General features: G+C 36.1%; 1 protein-coding gene across 4 annotated transcripts in view; it reads left to right on the plus strand.

Annotated features, from left to right (window-relative positions):
• Positions 1-11,089, plus strand: part of SCAF11 (SR-related CTD associated factor 11) — a 91,909-nt gene extending 80,820 nt beyond the window's left edge. For 3 of the 4 annotated variants that reach the window (XM_027967426.3, XM_012174439.4, XM_060412697.1), the window contains 6 exons: positions 1,731-1,837; positions 2,490-5,216; positions 5,912-6,255; positions 7,391-7,609; positions 7,962-8,081; positions 8,350-11,089. In XM_027967426.3, the coding sequence (XP_027823227.2) occupies positions 1,731-1,837; positions 2,490-5,216; positions 5,912-6,255; positions 7,391-7,609; positions 7,962-8,081; positions 8,350-8,496 (3,664 nt within the window). In that variant the 3' untranslated portion in view covers positions 8,497-11,089. The remainder of the gene's footprint in view (positions 1-1,730; positions 1,838-2,489; positions 5,217-5,911; positions 6,256-7,390; positions 7,610-7,961; positions 8,082-8,349) is intronic. The other variant, XM_027967427.3, reaches the window with a different exon arrangement.
• Positions 11,090-14,133: the final 3,044 nt, after the last annotated feature.

The following is a 14,133-nucleotide window of genomic DNA, read 5'->3' on the forward strand; positions in this document are numbered from 1 at the left end:
TCCGATGCCTAATGAAAGGTCTCTATTTAAGGAACCCCTTGAAAAATAAAGAATATTGTATTTATTTGTTTAATAAATGTAAAAATTTGATTTCTTTAACGGGGAGAACACCTAAGTGGTAAGGTTCATTATTAGTAATAGCGTTCAGATCTTTCATCCTTCTGTTATCTTTTCCTCCATTCCAGTCTTCCCTATGTGCTGTTGGCTGAAGCATTGCTTTGTCACGACACTTCCATCTCCGAAATGTTATTCTAAACAACCGCTTGATCAAGTCCCTACTTTGCCCTGGCATTCATGCCTCTCTTTATAGCCTAGCCTTTTCTCTCTTAGTGTAAGCCCTGAAACTATTAGCACATTGCTAGCTAGGTACATGATATGTACTTAAATCAAGCTCCTGTGTAAAGATTAAGTTCCTTGCTAGAGTTTTATATTCATTCCTATAACTATAACTTTTATATGTCACTGTAATGGAATTCTGCATAGGGCCTTCATCCTCTGGGAGTAACAGTGGAATATAAATAAGTAAAATTAGACCAAGTCCAGATCTGTAAAATGTGAAATTTTCCCCTAGAGCTGTGTATTTTTGTGTATGTGCAAGTTGCACATTGTTTTTCAAGCTTCTTTTGTCCTCCAGAATCTCACCTTAGACGGGATGAAATAGTCTTTTGTTAGGAGACCTGACTGAACAAATATGGGAAGAGTAGGAAGAAGCTGAGAGTGGATTTGGTGTGACTACAGTAACTGCGGTCTTAGCATGTCCATAGGGATCCTGGGAACTTTGAAGAGCCATCGTCCTCAGATTGAGGAATTTTAGCATATAACATAGCAATAGAAATCAGTTGCAGTTCTTTTTTCCTTCTTAAAAATGTATTTTGATATTTTTGGCCTTGATATATGCCATAAAAATATAAAGAAATCTCACAAAAAACTCAAAATTCAAGTGATAGCTTTCCTTTCAGTTTTTGTTACGTTTTTATTTGTTTATGGACTGATTCCCCTTTGACCTTGCTAATTTCTTTAAAACTTGATCTGATTAACTCAACTAAATTATCTGTTTGGTTGCCTGGAAATAGGATGGGGAACAGGGGTCAGGAAGTGCTTTCTGGGATGGTGGAAGTGTTCTATTTCTTATTTGGGGTAGTGGTTATACAGGTATATGGATGCATTGGTCAGAAGTCATCACACTGTGCACTTAAAATCTGTACATTTCATTTGTGTATTTTATTTATCTACATTTTATTATCCAAGTTGGTGATTTTTAAAGTAGTGAAAAAAAGTTAAAATTCTTGACAAAATAATTGCATTAACTTATTTAAATGAGAGTCAGCTACTATATATTAAGTTGCCCTTGATAGTACTTTACTATTAATTTATTGAAAAAGCATGCTTTTAGAAGGTTATATATATATTGTAGTCAGTTGGTAGCCATCTTGGTTACTATGAGTAACCTTAAATTTACATTTTTAGCTGTTTGGCAAAAAATAATTTTAGCACCTATATTTTAATATTGCTAGCTTATTTCAGAGAAGGAAATGGCAACCCACTCCAGTATTCTTGCCTGGAGAATCCCAGGGATGGGGGAGCCTGGCGGGCTGCCGTCTATGGGGTCACACAGTCGGACACCACTGAAGCAACTTAGCAGCAGCAGCAGCTTATTTGGAAAATTAATACTTTTAAATTGCTGGTTTTATTATTTAAACAAAAATGTCTATTTTGTTTTAAATTTTCAGAATTAGTTTTATACCCTGGAATATTGAAATAGAAGTCCTTCCTCTCATCTCTTCTGTGTTGCCAAGAACTATTCTTCCAACAAGTACCATATCTTTAGAAAATTTTGGTAAAGTTTTTGAATTTCTTTCTAGTTAAAAAAAATTACTAAGCCTCTTTCAATCTCATGAAAAGTATGTGTTGATAACTTAGAAATGCTGTAAAACAAGGTATAGATAATGAGTCCTATATATTTCTATAAATATTTGTACAGTGACTTGACTTTAAAATTGTTGCAACTAGAAAATCCTTTTACTTTAAGAAATTACAACTTCATGTCTTTGAGGAACTAATTAGAAGTTTCCTTTCTGTTTAAGGGTTCAGTGTTCAAACCACTAATTTTTAGAAGTAATACTTCCTATGAATTGTGAACAAATAGTTCTAGTCTTTACTATTTGTGGATAGCTGTTGTGTCCTGCTTTTGCCTAGGTAATAGTGATTTATAGTGCAAATGGCAATTAACAGACCAAATATTTTCTTTTGTTTTTTTCACTAGAGAATTGCCCACATGGACTCAAATCTTGGGATAACTCATTTCAGTAGCTTTCAAAAATTGGTATTACTCAGGTGTTAATAGCTATGCATTTATTAATAATTTGATTCACAAGTATATTTTGTTTCACTCTGTTATAGATGTCTATTTTATGCTAAAATAAGCTGAAGCCAAATTCATATCACTTGATGAATCATATACTTATTTTTTCCTTTTTGTATACTGTTAGGTACTTCTTGCAAAGGCTATGCATTAGCACATACTCAAGAAGGGGAAGAGAAGAAGCAAACTTCTGGTACCTCAAACACCAGAGGATCAAGACGAAAACCTGCAGCTACAACTCCTACAAGAAGATCTACACGTAACACAAGAGCTGAACCAGTCAGTCAGTCTCAGAGATCCCCAGTATCAAATATTTCTGGGTGTGATGCCCCAGATAACAATAATCCATCTGTAAGTGTTTCCTCTTCAGGTGAGTCAGAGAAGCAAACAAGGCAGGCCCCAAAACGGAAGTCTGTAAGAAGAGGAAGAAAACTACCTTTACTGAAAAAGAAACTTCGAAGCTCTGTGCCTCCCCCTGAAAAATCATCTTCCAGTGATTCAGTTGATGAAGAAGTAGCAGAATCTGACATACCACCTGAGTTAGAGAAAGAACACCAATCAGATGTAGAAAGTATTAACACTGTGCAGATAAATGTAGAGAGTGAGTCTGCTAATGGCTTAAGAAGTTGCAGTGAGCCATTAAAAGAGAGTGAAGAATGTGCTGAGACCCATGATACAGAGGAAGGAGTAGAAACTTTACATTCTGAGTCTGATACCCAAGATCCTCTTGTGTTATTTGGAGGGGAGGAGGAAGTTCAAAAAGTTGAGAATACTGGTATAGAACCTAATGTTTTATGTCTGGAAAGTGAGATTTCTGTAAGCACTTCCAAAAAAGGAAGTGATCCATTGGAAAATCAAGACCCAATAGCTGAACCTTCAGAATCAGAAATAAAAGCAGATATATGTATAGATCATGCTCCAAATGATTCTCTTACATGTTCAGGATCTGAAATTGAAGTATACCAACCTGCATCAAGCTTAGGTGAGTTACCTGAGAATGCAGAGTCGATAGTTAATGAAGAAAAAGTTATGGAGAGTCCTATAGTAAAAATTATTGATCATAGAGATTCTACGGTAAAAACAGAACAGCTTATTGACAGTCCCAAATTAGAATCTTCTGAAGGTGGAGTTATACAAGCAGTGGACAGAAAATCTATTGAGAGTTCAGAGGGTCATTTGCTTGGGCATGTTGAAAATGAAGATGCAGAAATAATTGCAACATGTGATACTTCAGGGAATGAAACTCTCAATAGTATTCAAGACTCTGAAAATAGTTTATTAAAAAAAAGTCTTAACACCAAATTGGGCAAATCTTTAGAAGAAAAGACTGAATCTTTGGTTGAACATCCCACATCTACAGAATTGCCTAAAACTCATGTTGCACTGATTCAGAAGCATTTTAGTGAGGACAATAATGAAATGATACCTATGGAATGTGATTCATTTTGCAGTGACCGAAATGAATCTGAAATCGAACCATCTGTAAATGCTGATGCTAAACCATCTGTAAATGCTGATGCTAAACCATCTGTAAATGCTGATGAAAATTCTGTGGAGCACAGTTCCCAAAAGAATATGTCATCTTCTGATCCTGCAAATGAAAAGGTTGAAATTGTATCTCAACCATCTGAAAACCCAGTAGATGTGACAGATAAAGCCAAAAAGCCTCGTACACGAAGATCTAGATTTCACTCTCCATCTACAACTTGGTCTCCCAACAAAGACACTGCCCGAGAAAAGAAGCGGTCTCAGTCTCCATCTCCCAAAAGAGAAACTGGAAAAGACAGCAGGAAGTCTCGATCACCATCTCCTAAGAAAGAATCTGTTAGAGGACGGAGAAAATCTCGTTCTCAGTCCCCCAAAAAGGATAGTGCAAGAGAAAGGAGGAGATCTCAGTCTCGGTCTCCAAAAAGAGATAGTGCTAAGGAAGGCAAAAGATCTGAGTCACTCTCCCCAAAAAGAGAGAACAGAAGATCTCAGTCCAGAGTAAAAGATTCCTCCCCAAGAGAAAAATCCAGGTCCCGGAGCAGAGAAAGAGAGAGTGATAGAGATGGGTTGAGGAGAGACCGAGATAGAGAAAGGAGAATGAGAAGGTGGTCTCGATCCAGATCACGGTCAAGGTCACCATCAAGATCTAGAACAAAAAGTAAGGGTTCATCATTTGGTAGAAATGACAGGGACAGTTACTCTCCTCGATGGAAAGAGAGATGGGCAAACGATGGTTGGAGATGTCCACGAGGGAATGATCGATATAGAAAGAGTGACTCAGAGAAACAGAATGAAAATACAAGAAAAGAAAAAAATGACATCAGTCCAGATGCTGATGATTCAAATTCTGCTGACAAACATAGAAATGACTGTCCCACTTGGGTAACAGAAAAAATAAATTCTGGGCCTGATCCGAGGACCAGAAATCCAGAAAAGTTAAAAGATTCTCATTGGGAAGAAAATAGAAATGAGAATTCAGGGAATTCTTGGAATAAAAACTTTAGTTCGGCTTGGATGTCTAACCGTGGTAGAGGTAACCGTGGTAGAGGTAACCATAGAGGTGGTTTTGCCTATACAGATCAAAATGAAAACAGGTGGCAAAACCGAAAACCCCTCTCAGGGAATTCAAACAGTTCAGGGAACGAGACTTTCAAGTTTGTGGAGCAGCAGCCCTATAAACGAAAAAGTGAGCAAGAGTTCTCCTTTGATACACCAGCCGACAGGTCAGGGTGGACATCCGCATCGAGCTGGGCTGTGAGAAAGACCCTGCCAGCAGATGTACAGAACTACTACTCGAGACGAGGCAGGAGTTCTTCAGGCCCACAGTCTGGGTGGATGAGACAAGACGAGGAGGCGGCTGAACAGGGTAACATGCTTATTTACAAACACTTGTATTTGAAGAGAGAGATTATAAATTTAATACCTTATTTGTATGGATTGAAGTGATCTCTGTTTTTAGTTTTATGTTAAATTGAACCTCATTTTATGTAATAAACACTCAGTATATTTTTTTTCACCCCATGCCTGCCCCCAACCTTGCCAAAGACCTAAATGTTTTATGTATAATTTGCTACAGAGGGATTTGAAATAATTGTATGCAGGATTTAAATTCTATTTCATTTATATTGGATGTGTGCACTTGAATTTTTTTGATCGTTGTTTAATAAGTCACTCAGCTAAAAAAGATTTATTGTTCCTTGACTTTTCTTAAGAACATTGTCTTGACTTTTCGCAAGAAAAGAGCTGTTGAAGATTTTTAAAAGTGATTAACCTTCTAAGTTAGTAATTAAATTTTATGATTATTTTATTACTAAGCTTCGTGAGCTGCTGATTCTTTGCTAGTGTTGTCCAATGTTATTGTGTGAAGTTATTCTAATTTTGGTTGAATATTAATTTCAGTTAGAAAATCATCCTACATTATTTAGGAATGACAGGATTAAACTGAATAATTGGATAGGTTTAGGTTAATTGGTATTTAGTTTTACAGTAACCAGTGGCTCTTTGTTTCTCTAAGGAAATTTGTAACATGAATTTTTTCATAAGTCTTTTTTCTTTTGATAGAGTCTAATCTGAAAGACCAAGCAAACCAACAGGGTGATGGTTCTCAGCTGCCTGTAACTATGATGCAGCCACAAGTGAGTGCAGTGCAGCAGCACATGAGTGCGCACCAGCCTGTGAATATGTTTCCATATCCAGTGGGTGTTCCTGCTCCTTTGATGAACATCCAGCGCAGCCCGTTCAACATTCATCCTCAGCTGCCCTTGCATCTGCACACAGGAGTACCTCTCATGCAGGTGGCGGCTCCTAGCGGTGTATCTCAGGGACTGCCGCCACCACCGCCCCCTCCCCCACCATCCCAGCAAGTCAGCTACATTGCTTCACAGCCAGACGGAAAGCAGTTGCAGGTATGTTTCCAGCCACTCAAGTGTAGTCAACATTCGCCATGGTAAACATTTGGCTGTTAGGGATCGGTGTTCAAGAAAGGGCTTCTTGCTGAATATCCATATACCGTGGCTTTTTTGATTAGACTTAGACATGGCAACTCACTCCAGTATTCTTGCCTGGAGAATCCCATGGACGGAGGAGCCTGGTGGGCTACAGTCCATGGGGTTGCAAAGAGTCGGACACGACTGAGTGACTTCACTTCACTTCACTTCATGGTAAATCTTTATAACCCCTCTTTCACTGTCCTTCCCCAAACCTCCCAGTCCCAAATAAGAAAATGAATATATGTTATCAAATCTAAGCTACATATATGCTGGTGCTGATATCCAAACAAGTTTTTTGGTAAGTTTAAGAAAACCAAATTATGAGGCAAACTAGAATCATGTGATGAATACTTGAAAAAATTTCTCTTTTTTTATTGGACTTTTAGGGGCTGGGAACTTGTTGTGATTGGATACTGTGATAAAGCTTGTACTGTCTTGTTCAGACTGACACCAGATAAAGTTGTTCATTGTGCATTACCGTATGTGTTTCATTTTCATGAATTTATCATGCTAAAAAAGAAAGAAGTGCCTCTTGGGCATATAGTAAATTTGAATAACAAGTTGTAATGGTTGTGTTGCTTTATTATTCCATGTCTATATCTCAGAAATTCTAGATTCCTGGCAGCAGGATACAGTTGGAAGAGCCAGAAAGTGGGAATTTGGGATCTTATGTCTTTTTCTGCTGTCAACTCACGCAAGCCATTTGACTTCACTGTCTTATTTTCCTCTATCTTTAAAGTGGGGCACCTACCTTAAAGATACTTACAGGAAAGATATTGTCATTAATGCTGCTTTTCTCCTTCTTGTTGGTTTTAGTGTTACTGTCAGAACATTATAATATATATATTAAAAGTCATCATGACATTCTGTTTAAGAATGTCGCTCATTTTTCTTCATAGTCCTTTAGATAAAAATTACCTGAAATAGACATTTCTCCTAAGTACTTAAGTATTAAATTGCCTTGGTTTTTTTTCTTAATGTCTAATAAGTAACTAAACATCTTTTATTGAGTACAGATAATTCATTAACTGATGATACCTCTTTAAAACAGGGTATTCCTAGTGCTTCTCATGTAAGTAATAACATGAGTACACCAGTCTTGCCTGCTCCGACAGCAGCCCCAGGAAATATGGGAACAGTTCAGGGACCAAGTTCTGGTAATACTGCATCATCAAGTCACAGCAAAGCTTCTAATGCTCCTGTAAAATTGGCAGAAAGCAAAGTAAGTGTTACAGTGGAAGCCAGCGCAGATAGCTCGAAGACAGACAAGGCAAGTTCAAAGTTGAGAGCAATCTACATAATTCTGCATATGATTATGATAAAAATAACAGTTTTCTGTTGTATAAGTGGTAAAGGGAATTTATTGTTGATAGTCTTAAATTCCGATTTAAAGAATTCTGTCTACGTGTGTTGGTGCCCATTGAATTACTGGTTGTATTTCTTGTTTATTTTTAGAAATGTTTGATTTGTGTTAGTAAATAAATATTTTATATCTGTGATGCTAATATTGGAACAGTTCCTTATAGTGTAAATGGGCAATGTTTTCAATTTTATATTTTTAAATAATTTTTTTGAAAGTTTGAGATTGGGCAAGTAATAATTAAACATTTTCCTCTCATCAGAAACTGCAAATTCAAGAAAAAGCAGCACAGGAGGTAAAACTGGCCATTAAGCCATTTTATCAAAATAAAGACATCACCAAGGAGGAGTATAAAGAGATTGTGCGGAAAGCAGTAGATAAAGTAAGTTACAATTTTAGTGGAGTTATGTACATATTATTTTCAACATCCCTATTTTAATAAAGGAATGCTTAATTAAATCTAATTAAAATAGTAAGAGGTAGCTTCTGCTAATCAGCTTTTTTCTCTTTGGAGAAAATGAAACATATACCTTCTAGGCGATACAAAACACGTGAAAATGTCTGATTATGTCTCTGGGGTATTTGTTTTTCAAAGAACTTTCCCTTTAATCCCTTTAAATATGAAAAAAATTCCTTCTTCTTTTTTACAGGTGTGTCATAGTAAGAGTGGAGAAGTAAATTCTACTAAAGTGGCAAATCTGGTTAAAGCCTATGTAGACAAATACAAATATTCACGGAAGGGAAGCCAAAAGAAAACTCTGGAAGAACCTATGTCTGCTGATAAAAACATGTGCTGAAGTGGGAGCGTTAGAAAGGACACTGACGAGATATCTGCAAAGTGCAATTTCAACATGTACCTTTAACTGAGAATCATACATAACTGTGATTGAAATTTGGTTTTGATAAAATTATCTTTTTTAATGTAGGATATAATGTTTTGTTCTAAATAAATATAGTTCTGCACCACAATATCTATATCTTTCCTCCATCCCTCCCCCAAATAAAATTCAAGGGAAAGTAAAGGGTTTAAAAGAATGTGCATTTTTACTAGGACTGTGTTATTACTGTGGATACTGGAAGATGTACAGGTTTTTGAACAACGGAGTGCATAAATTAGAAACTTCAGAGTGCGCTGGTTTTGGAAGAGATATGTATAATACATTTATTCTGTTGGGCTAAAAATAAAAAATGGTCTTACGATTTTTCTCTCTAATTATAGAAAGATAATGTATTACCATGAAGAATATTTCTAATAAGAGAACATACCAATTGCAGGGTTCTTAATATGTATTTTTAAAGCACACATCTGAATAAATTGCTTAGGTAGAAGATACTATCACAAGTAAAATTCAGTGTTCAAAACTTTAGAACACTGTTCACCTATTGTGTCACCAAATAAACGTTACGCTGCTTGTTTTTCTTTTGTGCCTTCTTTTCCCCAGTTGAGATGAAGCAGTTTGATTTGCTAGATTTACAGCTTTGGCAGTCTCAGCTCTGTTGAATTTAGAAGACCTGTTTGGAAAAAGTGTTGACTTTGTAAAAATTATGTTCTTCCATAATATCTTCTGCTCATCAGAAATGGTAAACTGTTTGTGCCAACTGGAGAATTGCTTTTAAGTCGTGACCCCCTTCAGGGGCTTTCACATTGTTGCTCATCTGTTAGTCACTAATGAAATTCTTCTTACACTTGGGCAAATCTCCAAATGCTTTACAGTGAATAAAGTGTTAATTTGGTAACCATGTTATAAAATTCTAGACATTAAAACCTGTGTTTTGGAAAAAGGAGAGGAATTAAATAATGGAGTGTTGGTAAGGCTTTCAAGGGCTAGAGATTGAGGTGTTTTTTTTTTAAGTACTATAATATGTTCATTTTTATTAAAAGTAAGTTTAAAATGTTCTAGCCTTATTATTTTATTTGGCATCTTGGAAGAAAAAGTGGATTAACTCCATGATAAACTGTTTCATTCCAGTAACAATTTTCAATAGATACCAAATAACTGGAAAGCACTTTGGATCAGATGTTAATGGCGTAAAATAGATATATGCCTCAGTGAGACAGGCTGACCCTTATGCTAGCTAAATAGCGAAAGCAATACTCTAGGACTGTGCTTTTCTGAAGTAAAGATCTTCTCTTTCTCAGTGTTATGTGTATAATACTTTCCAGGTGCTAGCTTTGATAGGCAAGTTTTGAAATGTTGGCCCCAGTACTGATTGTGCTACTTCATAATCTTTATTTGATTATGAGTATAATCCCCCAAAGTGTTAGAAATATTTCCAAGCAGTTTCCGATCTTTATTGTGCATTTCTGGGCGTTTGTAATATGGTATTCTACTGATTTATATATATTTTTAATTAAAGTTTATGTTAAGATTATGATGGGGCAAGAGTTTTGAAAGTATATTTCTTCTAATAAAATATTAAGACAGTGTTTCAATTATCAACACACACCTCCTCATTTGTTTTGGTTTTGGACTCTAAAGTTTTAGAACTTTATGTTTCTAAAAAACAGTTCTGTGAACTTTCGATTTTGGATTAAAGCTAGTTCACAATTAGAAAATTTCATAGTAAATTGCCTAAGTTGATTAATCACACATTTTTCCTATGTCGTCTTTCAGTGACATTTGGGAGTTGGGTGACAAGTTTAAAATTTGCTTTATACCATTTAGCTTGTGCAAACGTGTTTCAAGTTTTGAAAAAAATAAATGATGTGGTCAAGAGTTAAAGTCTCCTATCTTTGGTAGCAGTACCATGAGTTAATTGAATTCTCAATACACATTTTTTGAATAACAGGTATGTACTCTGGTTGGGGTACTGGTTAGAATGCACTTGAAATAAGAATATTATTGGACTAGAATCAACTCTGAAATATTTAAGAATGTATTAGAAAGTGCATGCTTTATGTTAAAAAGAATACATTGCTTTTTAACATTCCCCATTCTTTTATCAGCAATTTACATTAAGTTGCATGTGTACAAACTTAAAAACATTTTGTGGGGTTGCAGATTCCTCGTTATATATGAAAATTCAGTATTAACTTGATCTTTGAAACCTTGGTCCCTCTAACTTACTAGTCACATTGACTGATGTTTTAGGCGATAGTGATGCCTAGAATTTTGAGACTAAAATTAGTTACTTGTTATTCTAACATTCCAAAAATTTGGATTGTTTTCCCTCTGATAATGACAGTTTTTCCATTATCTTCCTTTAAATGGCCACAGTATGTACTGCGTAAATGTTCCATCCAAGAGATGTGGCTTCAGAAGCACACTGGTTGCTCCATGGTCCGTGAGACATTGTAGTATGAGGATGGAGTGCTGTCTACTGAAACAATACTCTTTAAACAGATATGTAGTATGTAATATTTTCTAATAAATTCTTTTGATAAACACAGTAGTGTCTTTAATGTTTTATTAAGATTCCTGGGAATTGATGGCTTTCACCTCATTTTAACTTTTCAGACGGATTGCAGTATTTCTTGAATTTGTACCAAAGTAGCTGGACTAGCATCATAGTTACATAAATGTCCAGGTTGTAAAGAAAGCTTGAGGTTAGCTATAAGCATGTATTACATAATCATTGTAGGAAATTAGAAATGCTTTTATTAAAAAACTAAAGAGCGGAAAAGTAAGAAAAAGAAAAAGGTAACAACTATTAACACTGATCAAATAGCACATAACTAGGTTGTAACATCCTTTTCACGTGATGTATTGAGAGTTTTCCATTTTAATAATAGTGCAGCATGGTTTTTAACAGCCATATAGTATCACTTACACAGATACACCGTTACTGGAACTAGTCCTCCAATATTGGGTGCTAAGCTGTTTTTACTAAATAATGAAATTAGTAAGATATAAGTTGTACTGATATAAATGATGTAAGCCTCCTTATACACAGATCATACCCATTTCAGATTATTTTCTGTGGATTGATTCCTAGAGTTATTTCCCTGTAAAAAATTTTAAGATGTAATTATATACACAAAGTATAATTTCTTAAGTTACATTTAGTTTAAAATCCATTGTTTTCCTAAGTTGATTGTTCTCTGCAGAAAGAATCATCAGAAAGTTATTTTTCCCAAATTCTTCAAAACATTTATAAGAACACTTTTTAAGGCTCTAGGAAAATAGGTTTCACAAGTCTTTTCCCCTAGCACATGAATAATAGTCTGTAAACTGTTACGTATTTCTGTGCCCCTTAATAAATTGAAGATATATTCTGATGTCCATATTCTAGGGCTATGTTGTGTTCCACTGTTGGTGGACATCTTAAATTATGTTTTGAAGTTTTATTAAAAGTGTTTTAATGAACACTGGCTTATCTCTGAATCTGTGTTACAAGGTTGCATTGAATCTCAAGATACACATTTTTAATTTGGATATGTGATGCCACGTTGCTCTCTTGAGTGTACTAGGTCATAGTCCCTCCACTGTCTGAGCTTCTCGTTTACTTTTGGTTTCTACTTTGATACTGTGATAGCATGTAAGATTGCTCTTGTTTTTAGGGTCTTAACATTCATTAAACTGCACACCTAGTAATTACTGGATCCTTCACATATTACCAGGTTTAATCATACCACAGTTTTCTAAAGGATTCGTACAATAATAGCATATTGAACGTGTGCTGTGACAGTCACCTTCTCAGACATTTGTGTTATTGAGTCTACAATTCTAATAATTTTTTCTACTGATGAGAAAATTGAGATGCATAAAGAATTAACTGAGTCACTGAGTTACACAGATACTTTAGGGCCAGGTTCAGACCTAGAATTGATAGGCACCAAAGTCAGTGCTTGACCAAGTGTGGAACTCACAGATGTAAACCAACATCACATGTGGGAGTAATGCCTGAAATAAGTACAGCGGGAGCACAGACAGGACAGCTGATTTTAAGGGGAGGTGGTGTGAGCAAGTGTGGTTAAAAGAGTGATTGCCTTTAAAATCAGGAAAGTGGTCACAAATGTAGGAGAGGGAGGAGGTTGTGACTGAGCTAGGACAGCCCTGGGGAGGAGGGGGACTACCAAGGTCTACCTGATTTGGGTGGCAGTTACATAATGCTTGATTCTTCAAGAGCTTGGTTGTATGTGGTGGTATATTTCACAGAATTTTTTTGAAGGCCAGCAGTTTATAGCCATTGTTCAGATTTTTGATAGATCACCTTTTTCATCACTTCAGTTCTTTCAGTCGAGTTTCAGTGGGGAAAAGAAGTCCATGAATTCAGGGAGAAACATATCCCCACTGAAAGAGTAATTATGCATCACAAAGTGTGCTTCTGTTTGGAGCCAGAAATAACAAGAACTGTGGAAGAGTGAGCTTACTGTGTGCGACACTTAAGCTGTGCTTTCCATATTAGACGGTGGCAGCTTTCAGCTCTGTTTTCACTGTTACTATTTTAGCAAACCATGCCAATTTACAAAGCACAACTCAGAAAGTTGCCTGTTTCCAGGCAACAGCTCTGCAAGGGTGAATTGGTTTAAAGGGTCAACCTGAAAATTAGGCTAGTGTTATCTTTCACAGTCTAGCTGTAAACTGCATAATATCTAATTCAAGTCAATGAATCCTAAGCAGCAAAGGCTAAACGGTTTCCTCAGGAGTTTAGGGAAGCTATATTCTATAGTCCAGGGATCTTGGAACTTTCTCAACCAAATGTGGTTCAGCCCATGTGCTTTTATTCTAGACTACACCTTTGTGGAGCCTGTTAGGTTCTCTTTACGTGGTGGCCAAACCCTTTCTCTGCTTAGCAACATCTAATTAACTTTGCTCCTCCCCAGAATTCAACAATTTTTTCCCCATGAGTTTTGTTTGTGTGAAAAGCGTTTGTAGCTTTGATCTCTTAATAGTTTAAACCCAGCACTACTTAATCTTTAAACTCTCTCTTCCTTACCACTTAACAGGCCCTTAAAGTCTCTAACTAAAAGACATTAATCTCCACACACAGTCCTTCCCATTTTGCCTTCCTACCATTAGTCCAGAGAAGCCTGTCAGATGATTGAACTCCCCAAACACTTCATAATTTTTTTCTGGCCCTTGCCTTACCTTTTCTTCTTTATTACTGTTTGGTCAAAATGATCCACATGGCTAATCCGGTAGCTGCACTCCTGCTTCTCAGCAGCTTGCTTTGGTGATAAAGCACGCCGTGCTGCTTCGTTTAATGCTTTCGTCACAGTGATTAAGATCAGGACAAGAAGTCACTTATCCAAAACATTCTTATTTTAAAAATCATTTTATTGTCATTTTATGGTTAAAAAAAACATACATGGCATGACTATAAAGTAATGAGACGAGTTTTTGTATGTGGCTTGTATTACCGAGTCTCATTAATATATAGTCACATCCTATCTCGAGCCTGGAAGAAAAATATGCCTTGGCTATATGATTATCACTTTTGTTACTTAAAATTTATTGAGTGCCAACAGAGCACTAGGCACATATATAACA

The sequence above is a fragment of the Ovis aries genome, chromosome 3 (genome assembly GCF_016772045.2).
Source record: "Ovis aries strain OAR_USU_Benz2616 breed Rambouillet chromosome 3, ARS-UI_Ramb_v3.0, whole genome shotgun sequence".
NCBI classification, from domain to species: Eukaryota; Metazoa; Chordata; class Mammalia; order Artiodactyla; family Bovidae; genus Ovis; species Ovis aries.